Source organism: Ranitomeya variabilis, chromosome 2, assembly GCF_051348905.1.
Source record: "Ranitomeya variabilis isolate aRanVar5 chromosome 2, aRanVar5.hap1, whole genome shotgun sequence".
Lineage (NCBI taxonomy): Eukaryota > Metazoa > Chordata > Amphibia > Anura > Dendrobatidae > Ranitomeya > Ranitomeya variabilis.
In genome coordinates this window covers 41,168,347-41,188,302 of record NC_135233.1, presented here as the reverse complement: position 1 = coordinate 41,188,302, position 19,956 = coordinate 41,168,347, and the positions used below count along the sequence as shown (strand labels likewise).

The following is a 19,956-nucleotide window of genomic DNA, read 5'->3' as shown; positions in this document are numbered from 1 at the left end:
GCCAGAATGGGGCTATCAGTAGAACTCTTGCCCCTTCTTCCCTTATCTTTCTTATGACCACCGGCAGTAGATTCCATGGAGGGAATGCATAGGCTAGGTCGAATGCCCATGTTATATGGAGGGCATCGAATATGTCCGGATTGTCCTCTCTGCATAGAGAGGCGAACATCCTCACCTGACGGTTTGCTCGTGTGGAGAACAAGTCTATCTGGGGTACACCCCATTTGGCTGTTATCAACCTGAACACTTCCCTGTTGAGCATCCATTCCCCCTGATGCAGAGTGTGGCGGCTGAGGAAGTCTGCACGAAGGTTGTCTATGCCTCTGATATGTACTGCCGACAAGGATAGTAGGTGACCTTCGGCTAGCTCCATGATGTCTGAAGCAACTCCCATAAGATTTTCTGACCGAGTACCTCCTTGACGGTTCAGATAGGCCACTGCGGTTGTGTTGTCGGAGAAGACTCTTGTGTGAGAGCCTCTCAGCTGAGGGAGAAAGTGGAGCAGGGAATAAAATATAGCCTTCAACTCTTTTACATTAGAGGAATTCTCAAGCTCTGCATAAGACCAGAGACCCTGGGCTACCTGATCCTGAAAGTGTGCCCCCCAGCCATCGGGACTAGCATCCGTGGTAACATTAGTGGATGAAGTGATAACCCATAAAACTCCTTTAGATAGATTGCCCCAATCTAACCACCATGCAAGGGAGTGTATTACATCTGACGTTAGAACGACTGTGTCATCCAGCTTTCCTTCCCTCCTAATGTCCTCTTGTAATACAAATTTTTGTAGCTGTCTAGTGTGGAATTGCGCCCATTGGACAGCGGGAAGACAGGAAGTCAGGGAACCTAATAAAGACATGGCATTCCTCAATGACATACTACGCTTACTGATGGCTAAACTCACTTTATGTATTATGGTGGTCTTTTTCTCATCAGGAAGCCTACATATCTGGTCAACTGAGTCCAATAGGAGCCCCAGAAATTTCTGACATGTCACAGGCTGGAGCCTGGATTTTTCCCAGTTTATAATCCAGCCCAGTTTTTGCAAAGAAAAAACTACTTCCCCCAACCTTTTCTCACACTGTAGGGAATCTCTACCTACAATCAACAGGTCATCCAGATACGGAATTACTAGTGTGTCCCTTACTCGTAGGAAGGACATTACCTCTGATAGTAACTTGGTAAAAACCCTTGGAGCCATGGATAAACCAAATGGCATAGCCCGGTATTGTAGGTGACAGACCTGCCCATCTATAACCACTGCTACCCGGAGAAATTGTTGGTGTAACTGGTGAATGGGGAGATGGTAGTAAGCATCCTTAAGATCCAATACTACCATGTAACAATTTGGAAACAAATTTTTAATAGCTGAACGAATAGATTCCATTTTAAATGTTCTGGGTTTTATAAAGGAATTTTATTTTTTCAAATTGATTATGGTTCTGAAAGAGCCGTCGGGCTTAGAAATTAGAAATAGGGGGGAGTAGAAGCCCTTCCCTATCTGGGATGGTGGCACTTTTATTAATACGTGTTTGGATATGAGGGATTTAATTTCCGTTTCCAGGGCCTCCTGCTGAGGCCTAGATTTTAAGGATGTAAGAAGGAAGGAATCCGGAGGTGTTTGGATGAAGTCTAAAACGAGGCCTGAAGAAACTAAATTGATGGCCCACGGATTGACCGTTATTTCCTTCCATTGCTCTGCAAACTGTAGAAGTCTAGCTCCCACTGGCAGAACCGGGTCAACGGAATTTATCCGCTGGCTTAAAGGGACGTTTATTGAACAAATTCCCTTTTTGTTTAAATTCTTTATTATTATTCCACCGGTCTTTAAAGCCTCCCTTCTTGCCGAATGGTGGCTTCCTGAACGCCCTTCTGTAAGAAGGAATAAAGGGATTAGGGAACCCCTTCTTCCTTTCGCCCGCCTTAGTGAGTATTTCATCTAATACTGTTCCGAAGAGGTACTCACCCTGACAGGGTATGGCACACAATTTGGACCTGGACTGGGCATCTCCTTTCCAGTTTTTTAGCCATAAGGCTCTACGAGCCGTGTTAGTAAGACTGGCCGTTCTGGCCGCTAGACGGAGTGAGTCAATAGAGGCATCAGAAATAAATGCCGCAGCCCCCTTAATTAAAGGAATAGCGGAGCGCAATTTTTCCCTGGATACTCCGGCCTTAATGTTTTGGTCCAGCTGGTCAAGCCAAACTAGCATAGACCTGCTAGTAGATGTGGCTGCAATTGCAGGTTTAAAGGCAGTTACACAGGCCTCCCATGACTTTTTAAGTATTGTGTCAGATTTCCTGTCCATAGGATCTGATAATGAACCTGCATCCTCGACTGGCAGGGAGGAACGGCGGGAGGTGGATGCCACAGCCGCATCCACTTTAGGTACTTTGGACCAAGTGGTCAAGTCCTCATCATCGAAGGGGTACCGCCTTTTACATGAGACTGGCACAAACCCTTTTTGTCCTTTATTCCATTCCCGTTTAACCAGGTCCTTGATGGCCTGATTCACTGGAAATACATGGCCCTTCTTTTGCGAAAGACCAGCAAACATAGCGTCCTGAGGTGTCTGAGGTTCTTTAGACTCTGATACCCCCATAGTACCCCTCACTGACTTAATCAGATTATTTACACCGTCTGTAGGGAAACAGACGTAATCCTCGTCATCCGAGGAGCCCGATCTTTGAGAAACGTCTGAGCTGACCTCCCCACTTTCTGCTGACGTGTCTGCTGCAGGAGAAGGCGCCTTCCTGGTTCTTTTCCCCACATTCACCGCTGGACTACTTCCCAAGGACTGAAGTTCTTCCCTTATCATGAGACGAATCTCCTTCATCCTGACCGAACTCTCCTACTGCAAGGTGTAATCTATGCAACTCTGACATAATCTTTTAATATAGGAGTCCGGCAGGGGCTCATTACACATCGCACACTGCTTGTGCCTAGATTTCTCCGTCCGCTTACCCTATAAGATAGAAGTAGGAGAAACTACCATTAGCCCCCATAAAGCCAGCTACACATTTACCCAGGAGTAAGGTTAAATACCGTCTGCCGGGTTGTACGATCAGCTTTTGGTGCAGAGCGGCCTGACTTTTTCACCGATTTCTCAGTGGAGTCACTCCTCTTTGAGTGTCCACTGCCTTTCTCTTTGGCATCACCACTAGGCAGGATTAAATCCTCCAGTGGGCGCTCGATATCCTCCTGGGACGACATGTTGCGCAACCAGGAGAGCTGTAAACTGCCTTATATAGCACCGCCTGTGCCTCACAGCTGAGAAAGCACTCCCCCCTTTTTTTTTTTTTTTTTTATACCTGATCAACAGAGGAGATCAGCGATTATCCCAGGTGTGTGGCCCGCAGTCTCCTTCTCCAGCCGCAGATGCTTGCAGTAATTACCGGCAACCGCAATGGCGCCTATAGACGAGCTCAGGCTGCCCCCGCGACCCCGGAAGTTGAACCAAGCATTTCCGGGACGCCGCTGCTACTGCGCATGCGCCGGCGTCTCTGCTACACGCAGGAAGACGCCCTAGTAAGCGCTGTACCTGCAGCCATGTTAGCTTCACTCTGGAGGGACCAGGAGGGGAACAAAACCCCCGGGGAGACGCCAGCACACCGCAGCTCCACCAGGAGCATATCTTCCTACCTGCCCCGGACCCCGGGCTGGACGAGGTAGGTGCCGCTCCGCATCATCGGTGGCCTCATACAACAGTGTCCCAGCAGGGAGACTGTTGATAGCCTCAGCAGATGAGGGGTCCACAGGATCATCCCCCCGTCTCTGTTTACCCGCTCTGGAGCCCCTGCCGCTCAGCAGAGTCGTACAGGCGGCAGTCCAGGCGGGTCTTCCTCTTGATAGTAACTCCATAGAGTCTTCTCTGTGGGTTCCCGTCTAGGAACAGGAAACCAACTGAGGAGCGAGGGGGGGCCGCCCCTTTTATCTCTCTGTAGGTTTCCTGTTCCCAGGGGCGGATCCCCTCTCTCAGTGGGTGCTGTCGTGGCGAATAGAAAAGCCATCTTTCCAAGCCTGCGAGGAGTGTGTCTGCATTTCCTTGGATACTCTTTCTCAGCTTGGCTGGTTAATCAACCTGAACAAGTCCTCTCCCGTTCCAGCTCAGCAGATTTCCTTCCTGGGCATGATACTGGACACTTCCCGAGGGTTGGCGATTTTCGGGACAAGGTCCTAGCCCTTCAACAGGGAGTACGGGCTCTCTGTCATTCATCTTCTTGTTCCATCCGTTTCGGCAAGAGGATTCTCGGGAAGATGGTAGCCGCAATGGAAGCAATCCCGTTCGCCCAACTCCATCTTTGGCCCCTGCAGCACGCACTCTTGGATGCATGGGACAGGAGTCCCTTTTCCCTCGATCGTCCATGTCGACTGACCCCTCGGGTCAAGCAGGCACTCAAGTGGTGGACTCTCCGGTCCTCCCTCCTTCAAGGGAAGTCCTTTCTCCCGGTCCATTGGCTGGTGGTCATGACCGACGCCAGTCTCCTCGGCTGGGGAGCCGTTTTTCATCATCACTCTGCCCAGGAGAGTTGGTCCCCACAAAAGTCTCGTCTTCCCATCAATGTCCTGGAGATCCGAGCGATTTGGCTGTCCCTGCGTTGGTTCCATCGTCTTCTAGCAGGCCGCCCCATCCGTATCTAGTCGGACAATGCCACACCTGTGGCCTACATCGATCATCAAGCTGGCACTCGCAGCAAAGGTGCGCGAGGTGGAACACATCCTTCGCTGAGCCGAAAGGAACCACTCTGTCATATCGGCCGTTCACATTCCAGGAGTGGAGAATTGGGCTGCGGATTTCCTCAGCAGTCAGGGCCTGGCCTCGGGAGATTGGTCTTTCCATCAGGAAATTTTCCAGCAGATCTGCCTTCGCTGGGGGACTCCGGACGTAGACCTGATGGCTTCTTGGTTCAACGCCAAGGTACCTGAGTTTGTGGCCCGTTCCCGGGACCCGAGAGCCATTGGGGTGGATGCGCTGGTCCTCCACTGGGGTTGCTTCCGTCTTCCATATCTGTTTTCCCCCTTACCCTTGATTCCGGAGGTCATCAGGAAGATCAAGGCGGAAGGGGTACCGGTGATTCTCATTGCTCCGGACTGGCCACGCCGAGTGTGGTACGCAGAACTCGTTCAATTGGTCAAAGACGTCTCTTGGCGACTCCCAGATCTGCCTTATCCGATTTACCACCAGAACTCAGGGGCCCTGTGTTTGATGGCTTGGCCGTTGAATCCTGGGTTCTGACTCAAGCGGGTTTTTCCCGCAAAGTAGTTTCCACCTTGATCAATGCTCAAAAGCTGGTGTCGGTGCATATCTATCATCAGATCTGGAAAATCTTCGACTGGTGCAGAAGCAGAGGTCGTCCTCTTCTCAATTTCAACATTCCCACCATTTTGGAATTTCTTCAGTCCGGTCTGGAATTGGGTCTAGCAACGAGTTCCCTTAAAGGGCAGGTCTTGGCCTTGTCCGTCCTGTTCCAGCGTAAGATCGCTTCTAAACCCCAAGTGAAAACGTTTTTCCAGGGAGTCTCCCATGTGGTACCTCCCTATAGAGTGCCTCTAGACGTCTGGGACTTTAATTTGGTCCTGGGTGTCGTACAAGAGGCTCTCGGCGAGCCGTTGCAGGACATCTCCCTATCTCTCCTTTCATGGAAGGTTGCCCTCCTTGTAACGATTACTTGGATCAGAAGAGTCTCGGAGTTAGCTGCTCTTTCCTGTCAAGCTCCCTTTCTGGTTTTTTACCGTGACAAGGTGGTCCTCAAACTGTCTCCGTCCTTCCTTCCTAAGGTGATACCTTTTCACCTTAATGAGGATATCGTGTTTCCCTTGTTTTGCCGTGCTCCGGTTCACCGAGTGGAAAAGGCTCTTCATTCATTAGATCTTGTGAGCGCTCTTAGGAAGTACGTATCTAGAACGGTACGTTTTCGCCAAATGTATGCCCTATTCATGCGGGACACCGGAAGTAATTGGCCGCTTCTAAGTCGACAATAGCCAGATGGATTCAGTCGACTATTCAAGAAGCAAGCCGATTCCAGCGGGGATCAAGGCACACTCGGTCGGTAGGCGATTCGTTGCCAATTCGGCATCAAGTATCCGCGGAGCAGGTTTGCAAAGCGATGACCTGGTTCAGCCTGCACACTTTCTCATAGCACTATGATTTCCATATTCAAGCATCTGCAGACGCGAGCCTGGGTAGATGTATCTTGCAGTCAGCGGTAGCGCATCTTTAGATAGCAGGTGCCGGGAGTTTACTCTGTTATGTTGTTTTCCCCACCCAGGGACTGCTTTAGGACGTCCCACGGTCCTGTGTCCCCTCAATGTGGCGAAGGAGAAATAGGGATTTTTGTGTACTCACTGTAAAATCCTTTTATCCGAGCCACTCATTGGGGGACACAGCACCCACCCTTTTGGCCTGTTGCCTATGATGAGTGTTATAGTTTTGACATGTTGTACCTACGGTTAATTTTTGTTAATCTCCTATTTGCTTGGTCACTGAACTGGTTGTACCTGGAGCCAGTTTGTGGTGTATACTGCAAAGGAGGAGCTAACCCTTTTTGTATTTACTTAGTGTCAGAGTCCTAGTGGCAGCAGCATACACCCACGATCTGTGTCCCCCAATGAGTGGCTCGGAGAAGAGGATTTTACGGTGAGTACACAAAAATCCCTATTTTTTTATTATTTTATATTTTTCATAATGCAGCAGTTTGTTAGTCCATATACTGGTACTTTGTACCGTGCCATGTATGTGATTGGAATAGATGAGATACAGTACGTAAGTAACAGATATGAGATATGGTCTTCAGGATCTGGCAGTGAGCGTGGATCGACTATTGCTTATGTCGGCTGTGCAGTTGTCCTATTAATACATGTATAGCATTTAAGTGTGTGTGTGTGTGTATGTGTGTAAATATGATCCAAGTGGCAATTTACTGTGATCAGATTCTCTCCTATGAGAGAATCGGCTCACAGGTGTGGAGAAAGTAATTTCTCCATTGTCTGTGCCCACGTAAATCGTACTGCACTCGGATGACATCGATCTTTTCTCTCTTGCTTCATTGGGGGACACAGGAAACCATGGCCACTGCGGATTACGACACACTCCATGCGCTCGGTGGGAGCCTCCTGGGCAGTCCGCTATCAGGCGCCAGCCTCGCAGCTCTGCAAGGCTGCTACATGGGCCTCCATTCATAACTTTACTAAATTCTACAGGGTTCACACTCATGCTTCATCTGATGCGAACCTTGGTAGAAAGGTCCTGCAATCCGCATTGGCCTGAGCTCTGACTTGAGGGTATTATACGTCTTGCCACCCTTGGGACTGCTTTGGGTCATCCCATGGCTTCCTGTGTCCCCCAATGAAGCGAGAGAGAAAACAAGATTTTGGGGACTCACCGCAGCAAGAGTGTGAACCCTGTAGAATTTAGTAAAGGTATGAATGGAGGCCCATGTAGCAGCCTTGCAGAGCTGCGAGGCCGATGCCTGATGGCGGACTGCCCAGGAGGCTCCCACCGAACGCATGGAGTGTGCCGTAATCCTCAATGGCCATGGTTTCCTGACGCTTCTGCAAAGAAGTTTTACGGGAAAATAAGACGTATTTTATCTTCCTCTGTAAACCCTATACATAATATAGATGGTGGATGTTTCCCAGTGGTTAGGATCGGCCCGGATGCTACTCCATCATTTTCATACCCTGAACGACAAGTGTAGTAAAAGTTGGGTCAGACCCGCAGCAAATAGCCAAGGAAATGTGCCCACAGAATGGGAAGGCAAACTATAATGCTGCACTATACTCATTCGGGTGAGTATTAGATTTTATTCTAATACTTTATAAAGGAAGAAGAGTGTAATAATCCAGAATATCATGTGTGTTTGTGCCCCAAGTCACTGGGCAAAGCGACGAGTGGATTTACTTAGCATAGTATCTTGTTGACCTATTTTGGGGATTCACCGTTCTCCGCTGTGAGGTTTGCAAGTTCATCATAATCTACTACTGCAAGAACGGTGGTTGGTGTTTCGGCTGCGCTCCCTCTGTAAGCGTAGGATGCCAGCTGCGCTATACAGCTGGCACCCGGCAGCAACCAGACATGGCTCTGATCGCTTCTTTTTCTATTTAAATGCCGATGTCCCGAGACAAGGTTGCAGGGTGCTGATGGGTTGCAATGGCAGCTTGGGGGCCTGCAGATCCTTACACTGGCTTCTTACAAGATCTTCATTTTTACTATATACAGCAATGTTATTCAATAAAGCAACCCGTCCCTCATGCAGGTATGCCGACAAAAAGACGGAGAAGGGGAGAAAAAGAAAAATAAAGGCCCAAAAAGGAATATTGGGTGCAGTGGGAAGGACTTAATGGGTACATCCTGAAAATCTTAAAACAAATCTTCTTTAACAGGTCATATAATGGCATCCGTCATCTATAGGGTATTATAGTATATAAGAGGGTGGCGCATGTGGCACTACCCCGAAGAGGGGGGGGTAAATATCTGATCACTGTGGGCCATCCCCACCGCCGAGACCCTCACTGATCACTAGAAAAAAAGCTGCAGAAGACCCCGTTCCTCCTCAATGCATGGACATTGAGGCATTCGCATGGAGGACTGTGTATTCTTTCCAATTCCATAATTTAGAAATAAAATCTGTCTTTGTATTGTTTTAGCCTCTTTAACCCCCAAAAAATATTGAGACTAAAATCAAGAATCGTCCTTATACAGTACTTGGAAAAAAAATGAGATTTACGATAATTTTATTTTTCTGCAAAATCAGACTGTTGGATTGAAATAGTCAACAGAAGTCTTCCACCTCGGAATCGACGTAGGCTTCACTATAGAAAACGTCCAAGTACAGAAGCTTGGGAGAAACTTTAGGTAGGCTTTAAAACACTCGAACTGCAAAAGGGGTCAAAATGACCCCTTGCCTCTTTTTTTTTTTTTTTTTCCCAATAATTTATTCAGTTTTTTTACTCTTTTCCTCCAAGTACTGTGTCTTTTATTTATTTTTTTGTTCCCTTTACAATATGTATTGCAGTCTACAATTTTGGGCTTTTTTTGGTTCTATACAAAACAAATTCTATCGGTTCTAAAAAATTATATTGATTCTAGTTTAAAAAGTGAATGCAGTAAAAGGATGATTACATTTTTTTTTTTTTTTTTTTTAATGTATATCCATTTTATTACTGCTGGACCATATTTGTTTGTGTCCTGGTATAATGTATTGTCCCTCCTATGTGTAAGACTAAGCTGCCACCGGCCCACCGTTTCCATATACGTTGCGAAACCTCTAGGGCAATGCCACCCCCTCTACCCCTTCCCCGTCTATAGGGCAGAGCCGTCCTTGCAGATGTATTGACATACAAAGCACCGCATGAGTGGATCGTCTTTTGGTGAATATTGTACTTTGCCTTCCAGGTGTCCGCAAATATGGTAAAGATTTTCAAGCTATTGCAGATGTAATTGGCAACAAGACTGTTGGTCAAGTGAAGAACTTCTTTGTAAACTACAGGCGTCGGTTTAACTTAGAGGAGGTATTGCAGGAATGGGAAGCAGAACAAGGAACCCAGGCCTCTAATGGTGATGCTTCTACCTTAGGGGATGACACAAAAAACACTTCTCATGTCCCATCAGGAAAGAGCACTGATGAAGAGGATGAGGTGTGTTTGTGTATCCACAGTATTCAGTTCAGATTTTTTTTTTTTTTTTTACTTTATTTTTTATTATTTTTTTTCTAAAAATTACTGATAAAATGCGAATAGATGATAAAAGGTAGCATTCAACAATATCTCTGGTACCATTGACTATGTCTAGAATTATATATAATGATTGGAACGCTATTTTATACTATCGTTGTATTGACATGACAGAAGCTTTTTGTTAGTGTAATGGTCTTGGTTTGATGTCCGTTTTTTGTTTCCATTTTTTTTTTTTCAGACCCAGAGCAGCCAGACGGCACCACCACCACCCACCGGCCAGTCTCCTCCAGAGCAGTCCGTAGCCCCAGCACCGCCGGCTTCGGTAATGACCCCGAAGCAGCTGCCGCCGCCTCTTCTCCGGCCAACGCTTCCAGCTGCTCCGGCCTTACATCGGCAGCCGCCGCCACTACAGCAGCAAGCCCGATTCGTTCAGCCAAGGCCGACGCTCAACCAGCCCCCGCCACCGCTAATTCGCCCAGCTAGCTCTTTGCCTCCCCGTCTAAACCCCAGGCCGGCGGTGACCACCAGTTCTGGCCAGCAGCAGCCATCATCTCTCATCGGGATTCAGACGGAACCGCAGCCTGCAATGCATTGATGTAAAATAACTCCATGAAACCTGGAACTATGAGCGGAGTCTCGAAGCCATTCACGAAGCCAAGTATTGCTTCGTCTAAAGAAGATCATGAAAACCAGACATTATTAAAAAAAAGAAGAAAAGACTGTGTACCGTACACTAAACTGATCCAGAATGTATTGTAAGCTTTTTATATACATATATCTATATAGTCGGGCGTAAGCATTCTGTAAACCAAAGTGTTCTCCACATTAAGACTCGTCTGTTACGTGTTACTGTGTGTCATATTTCGGCATTTATTTGCCGACCATATGCAATAAATCACAAGTGTCGGTGATCTGTAAGTATATAGCTTGGCGAGATGCAGTCTTCATATCAACCTTCCGGAGATTTTACCTAAACACAGTGAAGGCGGCCATTAGGCATTTGTCTCGTACCTCATGACGTGTTTTGTGAATGTTGACCAATAGTTTGGCCTCCGCTGTGTGTAGATGATCAGTCCATGTCTTCATCTATCCTTTCTTAAGCTCTTGAAGCTCGTACATGTTTAAGGAGGTTGTAAACTTATAGAAAGAAGAGTTCTATAGAAAATTGTTAAGGATCTTTTTTTTTTTTTTCCCCCAGTATTTAATGGAGTGTGGTATGGGCAGATTTGTGTCCAAACAGTAGATGATGCAGATCTCTCTTCCCCTCTCCCAGCATGAAATCTCAGCACTATCTGAACCATCAATCTGAAGAAACCAAAGGTCCCCACACATACTGGATAACCCTCCAGTTTTGGCAAAAACCAGACGACCATCAGATGTGTATGGGGACCACAGGACTCTCTCCCCAAAGGAAAACGTTGGGGCAGAGAAGTTTCGGGCTGTTGTGCTGTGTGCACACAGACTCAGCGGAAACTGAGTTTTGAGGTTTGGAGAGTTTTTACAGAAAAAAACTCCTTAGGGTATGATCACGCCCAGTTGTTTTTTTTTTTGTTTTTTTTTTGTAGGGGATCCGACTTTAACAAAAAAAAAAACTTTAAACAGATTTCCACAGAAAAAAATTTGAACTGTTCATTTTTTGTGTTTTTTATTATTTTCTCCTAGAGAAGGTTTAAAAAAAAAAGAAATGCCTGCTGGAAAAAAAAGGAAAGTGCATATCACTTCTTCGGAGCAGGTCCTGAAACCTGCAAAAAAAAAAAGTTTCAGGGGGGAAGAAAAACTCTTCAGGACAAGAATAACTCTAAAAAAAAAATGAGTTTGTTAAGCAGTTTCTGCCTGGCAAACGCATGCTTTCTTCAACCCCAAAAACTCAGTGTGAACATACCCTTAGAATTGGGATGCCCGATCCTACTGCTTTCAGGGGAGATAAGCCTCTGCGAGACGTATCTGGCAGCGACTTTTTCATCTGTCCCTGTTTAAAACTCCTGAATACTTAGTGGAATGGGAAAGTTGGTGGGCGGATAGCAGACAGCTGTCTCGTGTATTCCAATTACTATCAGAAAGCATTAGCAAACCCAAAGTTTTCATCCTGATGGATGTTGCAGTTTACAACCCTTTTTTTAATATACCGTATATATTTTTTATTATTATTTAAAACCCAACCCATTGGTTTAATATAATTGTGTTTTGAAAAATTTGTATTTTCAGGATTCTTCTCTGGGTCTGAAAAGTTTAGTGTTTTTGTTTGTTTTTTTAAGATATGCAGTAATATTTCCTTTTTATTTGTATGTTTACATCGTGTTTTTTTGAAAACTTTCGAACTGATCTGAACTCCCATTCCTGGCCGAGTATCGGTACAATGTGTTTTTGGCTTGCAGATCTCCCCATCCGTGTGTAGATTACATCATGCTTAGATATAGATCATGTTCTTTATTTTAATTTATTTGCTGTGTTTACCTCGATGTCGTACCGTCTTTGTCGTCTTGTATGTGACAGTCGAATATGAATTGTTAGCTGTGTTACTAGTTTACGGACTTATGTTTCCCTTCCAGAACAGGGGTTCAATTTTCTTTTATTTTTGTGTATTTTTTTGCTTTTTTTTTTTTTTTAATTATTTATTGCATCGGCACTTAGTAGCTAGACTTTTTTATAGACTTATCAGTAGATATGCCACCGTAAAAAAATAAATAAATTTTTTTTTTTATTTCTGTATTTCTTTTTTTTTTACATGTTAATTATAGAAAGTGCACTTATGTGATAATTTTCTCATTTCTGTGCTGCAAAATGTGAGATAACTTGTTGCCCAGAGTCATTTGTCTATTACAGGTCTGTCAATATGGTAAAACTGGAGTTTGCAAATTTTTTTTGTCAACTCTTCCCCATACGATGTTCTGTAATTATAAAGGCATTACAACCGTGTAATGGTAACTGTGCTCTTTATACATAAAGCTTTGTTGTTTCTTATTATTCTTCTTTTTGTCCTAAACCTCCTCCCACACCCCGAGTAAATGTATTACATGTGTAAATACCGGGGATAGCGGGTGGGGATGGATCTGGTTAATATATTTTTTTTGTTTAGTTTTTTCTCTCTTCTGTCTTTTTAAATATGGCAAAAATAAAAACTGAATCTATGAAACGATGACTTAACATAGTCCAATTTTATTAGTGTTGATATAATATTAAAGGTTTTAGCTCTTTATTAAAAATCTTCTCTGGGGATTTTTAATTTTACAGTTTACTGTGCATTGCCTTGGTTACCGGCCACCACTGTAGTCTTATCAGCAGTGGCTGGTCTCCTAGACAGGGAGTGCAGCGCTTACAGGCTCTTTTGTTATAGAGCACGTAAGTGCTGCTCTGGATCGGGGCAGCTTTAAGCCCCCGCGCTCCTCTGACATTGCAGCATTTGATTGCAAAACTGGTTCTTTGCTTGGATTTCCATTGGCTGTAACTAAGCTATGCTGTAGTAAGGCCGCTCACCAGCAGAGGGCAGTCTCCTGCTAACAACACAAGAATCATGCAAAATACGCATTATATTAGCCCGTCCAATATGACTGACCAGATGAATCACTGTTTTTGGTATAAATTCTATTACCACATGTCACACAATTTACCAATTGGTGCAGTAGATTCTAAGAAAACCACCAGACTCAGGATTTATGATCTGCATATCTCTGAGTCTGTGTATTAGAATAATTAATTGAAAGGAGGTGTGATCAAACTAATAGCAATGTGGAGATCAATTAGTGAGGTCAATCATTCTGTGAAGAATCCGGTGGCCCTTATTTAAGGGTGAAGCCAGGACATGATGTACATGCATTTCTCTTTGAAAGCCTGAGAAATATGGGTGGTTAGAGACATTGTTCAGAAGAACAGCGTACTTTGATCAAAGAGTTGATTGGAGAGGATAAAACATATAAAGAAGTAAAGAAGTGCAGACAGTGATCGGCTGTTCAGCTACAATGATCTTCAATGCTTTACAATGGAAGGCCAAACAAGAGAGACGTAGAAGAAAGCGGAAGACGACCATTCTAATGGATGGAAGAATAGCCAGAATGGCAAAGGCTCAGCTGATGATCAGCTCCAGGGTAATCAAAGACCGTCTCAAGTTACCTGTGGGCACAGAAAGACGCCTGTCTAATCTATGAGCAAGACCTCCCTGCAACGTCCCACTGTTAAAAAAAAACAAAAAACGACATGTACTGAAGCGGATCCAATCTGCCAAAGAAAACATCCACCGGCCTAAGGAGAAATGGAGAAACATTTTGTGGACTGATGAAAGTAAAATTGTTCTTTTGGGGTCCAAGGGCTGCAGACAGTTCATCAGATGACCTCCAAACTCTGCATTCAGCCACAGTACACCCTGCACACAGTGAAGCATGGTGGAGCAAGCATCATGATATGGGCAGGTTTCTCTTACTATGGTGCCGGACCTATTCACTGCATACCAGGGATCATGGACCAGTTTGCACGTATTAAAATACTTGGAAGAAGTCATATGGCCTTACGCTGAAGAGGATACGTCCTTGAAATGGGTGTTTAAACAAGACAACGACCCTAAACACAGCAGTAATGAGCAAAATCTTTGTTCCAGTCCTACAAAGTTGAGATTATGGAGCAGACGGACCAATCTCCAGACCTTAATCCAATAGAGCACTTGTTGAGTGACATCAAAAATACAGTTTCTGAGGTAAAGCCAACAAATGCCAAAAAATTGTGGGATGTAGTCCGAGCATCCTGGGCTGGAATAACAGGTGACAGCGGCCAGAAGTTGGTTGACTCTATGTAACATACTGTAGATCTGAAGCCGTTCTAAAAAACTGTGGATAACAACTAAATATTAGGTAAGTGATTCACAGGAATGATAAATTCACAAAAAATAGTCCATATTGTGAGTTTGTAAAGACAAATGCACACACTGCTATTTTTTAGAACAGCCCAATGTTCATTTTTTTTGTTATTTTCTTTAAAGTACCGTATATACATGAGTATAAGCCGAAGCACCTAATTTTGCCACGGAAAACTGGGTAAGCTTATTGACTAGAGTATAAGCCGGGTATGTATTGTCCCCTCACCCCTGTCCTGCTATGTGTGGCTCCCCCCGGTCTCCTAGTTGTATGCATGGCTGGGAGTCCTCCCCCGTCCTCCTTCTATGCATGGCCAGTAGCCTCCCTGTCCTCCCTTCTATGCATGGCTCAGCATCCTCCCTGTCCTCCCTTTCTATGCATGGCTCAGCATCCTCCCTGTCCTCCCTTCTATGCATGGCTCAGCATCCTCCCTGTCCTCCTTTCTATGCATGGCTCAGCATCCTCCCTGTCCTCCCTTCTATGCATGGCTCAGCATCCTCCCTTCTATGCATGGCTCAGCATCCTCCCTGTCCTCCCTTCTATGCATGGCTCAGCATCCTCCTCCTTCTATGCATGGGTCAGCATCTTCCTCCTATGCATGGCTCAGCATTGTCCCCATCCTCCTATGAATGGCTCATCATCCTCCTCGTCCTCCTATGCATGGCTCAGCATCCTCCTCGTCCTCCTATGCATGGCTCAGCATCCTCCCCGTCCTCCTATGCATGGCTCAGCATCCTCCCCGTCCTCCTCCTATGCATGGCTCAGCATCCTCCCTGTCCTCCCTTCTATGCATGGCTCAGCGTCCTCCCCCTTCTATGCATGGCTCAGCATCCTCCTCGTCCTCTTTCTATGCATGGCTCAGCATCCTCCCTGTCCTCCCTTCTATGCATGGCTCAGCGTCCTCCCCCTTCTATGCATGGCTCAGCATCCTCCTCGTCCTCTTTCTATGCATGGCTCAGCATCCTCCTCGTCCTCTTTCTATGCATGGCTCAGCATCCTCCCTGTCCTCCTCCCTTCTATGTATGGCTCAGCATCCTCCCCCTTCTATGCATGGCTCAGCATCCTCCCTGTCCTCCTTCTATGCATGGCTCAGCATCCTCCCCTTCTATGCATGGCTCAGCATCCTCCCTGTCCTCCTATGCATGGCTCAGCATCCTCCCTGACCTCTTTAAATGCATGGCTCAGCATCCTCCCTGTCCTCCTCCCTTCTATGCATGGCTCAGCATCCTCCCCTTCTATGCATGGCTCAGCATCCTCCCTGTCCTCCTTCTATGCATGGCTCAGCATCCTCCCCCTTCTATGCATGGCTCAGCATCCTCCCCCTTCTATGCATGGCTCCGCGTCCTCCCCCTTCTATGCATGGCTTAGCATCCTCCCCCTGCTATGCATGGCTCAGCATCCTCCCCCTTCTATGCATGGCTCAGCGTCCTCCCCCTTCTATGCATGGCTCAGCATCCTCCCCCTTCTATGCATGGCTCAGCGTCCTCCCCCTTCTATGCATGGCTCAGCATCCTCCCCCTTCTATGCATGGCTCAGCATCCTCCCCCTTCTATGCATGGCTCAGCATTTTCCCCCTTCTATGCATGGCTCAGCGTCCTCCCCCTTCTATGCATGGCTCAACGTCCTCCCCCTTCTATGCATGGCTCCGCATCCTCTCCCGTCCTCCCCCATCATACTCACCCTCCTCGCGTGGTCCTGCACATCCCTATATCTCCGTTGTCTGGCGCCAGCAGCTCTCCTCTTCTCAGCGGCCACGTGGTACCGCTCATTAAGGTAATGAATATGCGCTCCACGCCTATGGGAGTGGAGACGCGTGCATATTCATTAACTTAATGAGCAGTACCACATGACCGCAGAGGAGAGGAGAGCTGCTGGAGCCGGACAGCATAGTAACATAGTAAGGCCGAAAAAAGACATTTGTCCATCCAGTTCAGCCAATATTCCATCATAATAAATCCCCAGATCTACGTCCTTCTACAGAACCTAATAATTGTATGATACAATATTGTTCTGCTCCAGGAAGACATCCAGGCCTCTCTTGAACCCCTCGGCTGAGTTCGCCATCACCACCTCCTCAGGCAAGGAATTCCAGATTCTCACTGCCATAACAGTAAAGAATCCTCTTCTATGTTGGTGGAAAAACCTTCTCTCCTCCAGACGCAAAGAATGCCCCCTTGTGCTCAGGGCTGCCACTAGAAATTTTGGGGCCCCATACTGGCAAAATTTCCGGGGCCCCCTTGAGACACCGCCCAGGCTCCACCCCAGCCCCGCCTCCACGCTCCACCCCTCAAACTGTCCACAGTCCCACCGCTCTCTCTTGGAAAATCTTCACTTCTCACCTATCACACATTGACAGTTCCCATCACCAGATCACATATATAGCCGGCAGCTTTTGTTTTGGCCAAAAGATTTTTTAAGCCACCAAAATGACAAGGTAGACACTTTTGGCCGGGCCCTACTCTACTGTAACCTATTAAATATTTGTTAAAATATGCAGTACAATTTAGGTATATTTTTATTTTTAAATTTTTAAAATGACCTATAATACCACATACAAGGAACAAATACCACAGCACCATGACCAGACACCATATCACCACAGTGACCTATAATACTACCTACAAGGCACAAATACCGCCACACCATGACCAGATGACATATTACCACCACAGTGATCGAATAATATCAAATACAAGGAACAAATACCACAACATCATGACCAGACCACATATTACCACCACAGTGATCGAATAATATCAAATACAAGGAACAAATACCACAACATCATGACCAGACCACATATTACCACCACATAGTGACTGAATACTACAATACTGATCAATAATAATAAAAAAAAATACTATCACCATAAGTGCCATTATACACAGGAGATCTGTACTTAGTATGCAGTGTCTGTGTACAGGTAATACAGTGATCACCAGTGACATTATACACAGGAGCTCTGTATATAGTGTATAGGTAATCCAGTGATCACCGGTGACATTATACACAGGAGTTCTGCATGTAGTATACAGTGTATAGTGTCAGTGTATAGGTAACACACTGACTCACCAGTGACGTCTCTAGGTGAAGTCCTTCATCTTTCATCCCGCACAGACCGCCATCACTTCATGCAGCCAGGACTCGTTTCTGCAGGAAATAATATCTCGAGTTCCACTTGCAGAACACATTACTTAATTTTCCCAACTTCTACATTACACCACATGAAGAAGGCGACATAGTGTCACTCTACACAGTAATAGGACCGCCCCTCCATTTAAAACAGTGTACTCAAAAAATAAAATAAATACATCACTGCAGTAATAATATCCCTTAATTAGCCCCTATGGTAATAATATTCGCCATCCTAGCCCCCGTGTGTCTCATTCCTGGCGTCAGCCATATGTTCTCCCATCCTGCCCTAATGAGTATCCATCCTGCCCCATATGATCTCCCCATCCTGCCCCATCTGTCTCCATCGTATCCATCCTGCCCCATGATCCTGCCCCATCTGTCTCCAATCCTGCCTTCAGTGTCTCCAATCATGCCCGTATCACCATTCTGCCCCATCTCCAATCATGCCCCCATTTCTGCAATCATGCCCCCTGTGTCTCAATTCTGCCCCATCTGTTTCCATTCCTGCCCCATCTGTCTCCAGTCATGCCCCAGTGTCTCCAGTCATGCCCCATGTCTGTCATCCTGCCCCCTGTGTCTCAAATCATGCCCCGTTTCACCATTCTGCCCCTGTGTCCAGCTTTCTGCCCGTGTCCAGCTTTCTGCCCCCCTGTGTCCAGCTTTCTGCCCCCCTGTGTCCAGCTTTCTGCCCCCCCTGTGTCCAGCTCTCTGCCCCCCTGTGTCCAGCTTTCTGCCCCTGTGTCCAGCTTTCTGCCCCTGTGACCAGCTTTCTGCCCCTGTGCCCAGCTTCCTGCCCCTGTGCCCAGCTTTCTGCCCCTGTGCCCAGCTTTCTGCCCTTGTGCCCAGCTTTCTGCCCTTGTGCCCAGCTTTCTGCCCGTGTCCAGCATTCTGCATCAGTGTCCAGCATTCTGCCCCAGTGTCCAGCTTTCTGCCCCTGTGTGCAGCTTTCTGCCCCAATGTCCAGCGTTCTGCCCGTGTCCAGCGTTCTGCCCCCCTGTGTCCAGCTCTCTGCCCCCCTGTGTCCAGCTTTCTGCCCCTGTGTCCAGCTTTCTGCGCCCCCTGTGTCCAGCTTTCTGCCCCCCTGTGTCCAGCTTTCTGCCCCCCTGTGTCCAGCTTTCTGCCCCCCTGTGTCCAGCTTTCTGCCCCCCCTGTGTCCAGCTCTCTGCCCCCCTGTGTCCAACTTTCTGCCCCTGTGTCCAGCTTTCTGCCCCTATGTCCAGCTTTCTGCCCCCCCTGTGTCCAGCGCTCTGCCCCCCCTGTGTCCACCGCTCTGCCCCCCCTGTGTCCACCGCTCTGCCCCCCCTGTGTCCAGCGCTCTGCCCCCGTGTCCAGCTTTCTTCCCCCGTGTCCAGCTTTCTTCCCCCGTGTCCAGCTTTCTTCCCCCCTGTGTCCAGCGCTCTGCCCCCCGTGTCCAGCTTTCTGCCCCCCGTGTCCAGCTTTCTGCCCCCCAGTGTCCAGCGCTCTGCTCCCGTGTCCAGCTTTCTGCCCCCCCGTGTCCAGCTTTCTGCCCCCCCGTGTCCAGCTTTCTGCCCCCCTGTGTCCAGCGCTCTGCCCCCCTGTGTCCAGCGCTCTGCCCCCCTGTGTCCAGCGCTCTGCCCCCCTGTGTCCAGCGCTCTGCCCCCCTGTGTCCAGCGCTCTGCCCCCCTGTGTCCAGCGCTCTGCCCCCCTGTGTCCAGCGCTCTGCCCCCCTGTGTCCAGCGCTCTGCCCCCCTGTGTCCAGCGCTCTGCCCCCCTGTGTCCAGCGCTCTGCCCTGGCTCCCGCCCCCCCCCCCCCCCCCCCCCTGGATCGCCGCTCTCAATTAAAAAAAAAAAAAGTTCTACTTACCTCCCGCACTCCTGCTCTCTCCAAGCAGCTGCAGCGTGCACTCGCCGGCGACTGACAATGACGTCAGACGACGGCGACATGCACGCTGCGGCTGACGTCAGCTGCCAGCCTCAGATTGGCTGGCGGCTGTTAACTATTGACGTCAATAGTGCTGCAGCGCCGGCTGCAGCTAAGGACCCGGTTCAGCCTGCGGCTGCCGGTAGGGGCCCAGTGGGCAGATGAGACGGGGCCCGATGCGGGCCCCCTCTGCCCACCGGGCCCCATACACCAGTCACGGCTGTAATGCCCTGATGGCGGCCCTGCTTGTGCTCGTCACCTTCCTTGGTATAAACAGATCCTCAGCAAGATATTTGTATTGTCCCCTTATATACTTATACATGGTTATTAGATCGCCCCTCAGTCGTCTTTTTTCTAGACTAAATAATCCTAATTTCGCTAATCTATCTGGGTATTGTAGTTCTCCCATCCCGTTTATTAATTTT

General features: G+C 47.5%; 1 protein-coding gene across 6 annotated transcripts in view; it reads left to right on the top strand.

Annotated features, from left to right (window-relative positions):
- RCOR3 (REST corepressor 3) overlaps nucleotides 1-10,595 on the top strand; it is a 130,999-nt gene extending 120,404 nt beyond the window's left edge. For 3 of the 6 annotated variants that reach the window (XM_077282327.1, XM_077282325.1, XM_077282328.1), the window contains exons 11-12: nucleotides 9,393-9,634; nucleotides 9,912-10,589. In XM_077282327.1, the coding sequence (XP_077138442.1) occupies nucleotides 9,393-9,634; nucleotides 9,912-10,268 (599 nt within the window). In that variant the 3' untranslated portion in view covers nucleotides 10,269-10,589. Of the gene's footprint in view, nucleotides 1-9,392; nucleotides 9,635-9,911 lie in introns of all 6 variants that reach the window. The other 3 variants (XM_077282329.1, XM_077282330.1, XM_077282326.1) reach the window with 2 other exon arrangements.
- Nucleotides 10,596-19,956: the final 9,361 nt, after the last annotated feature.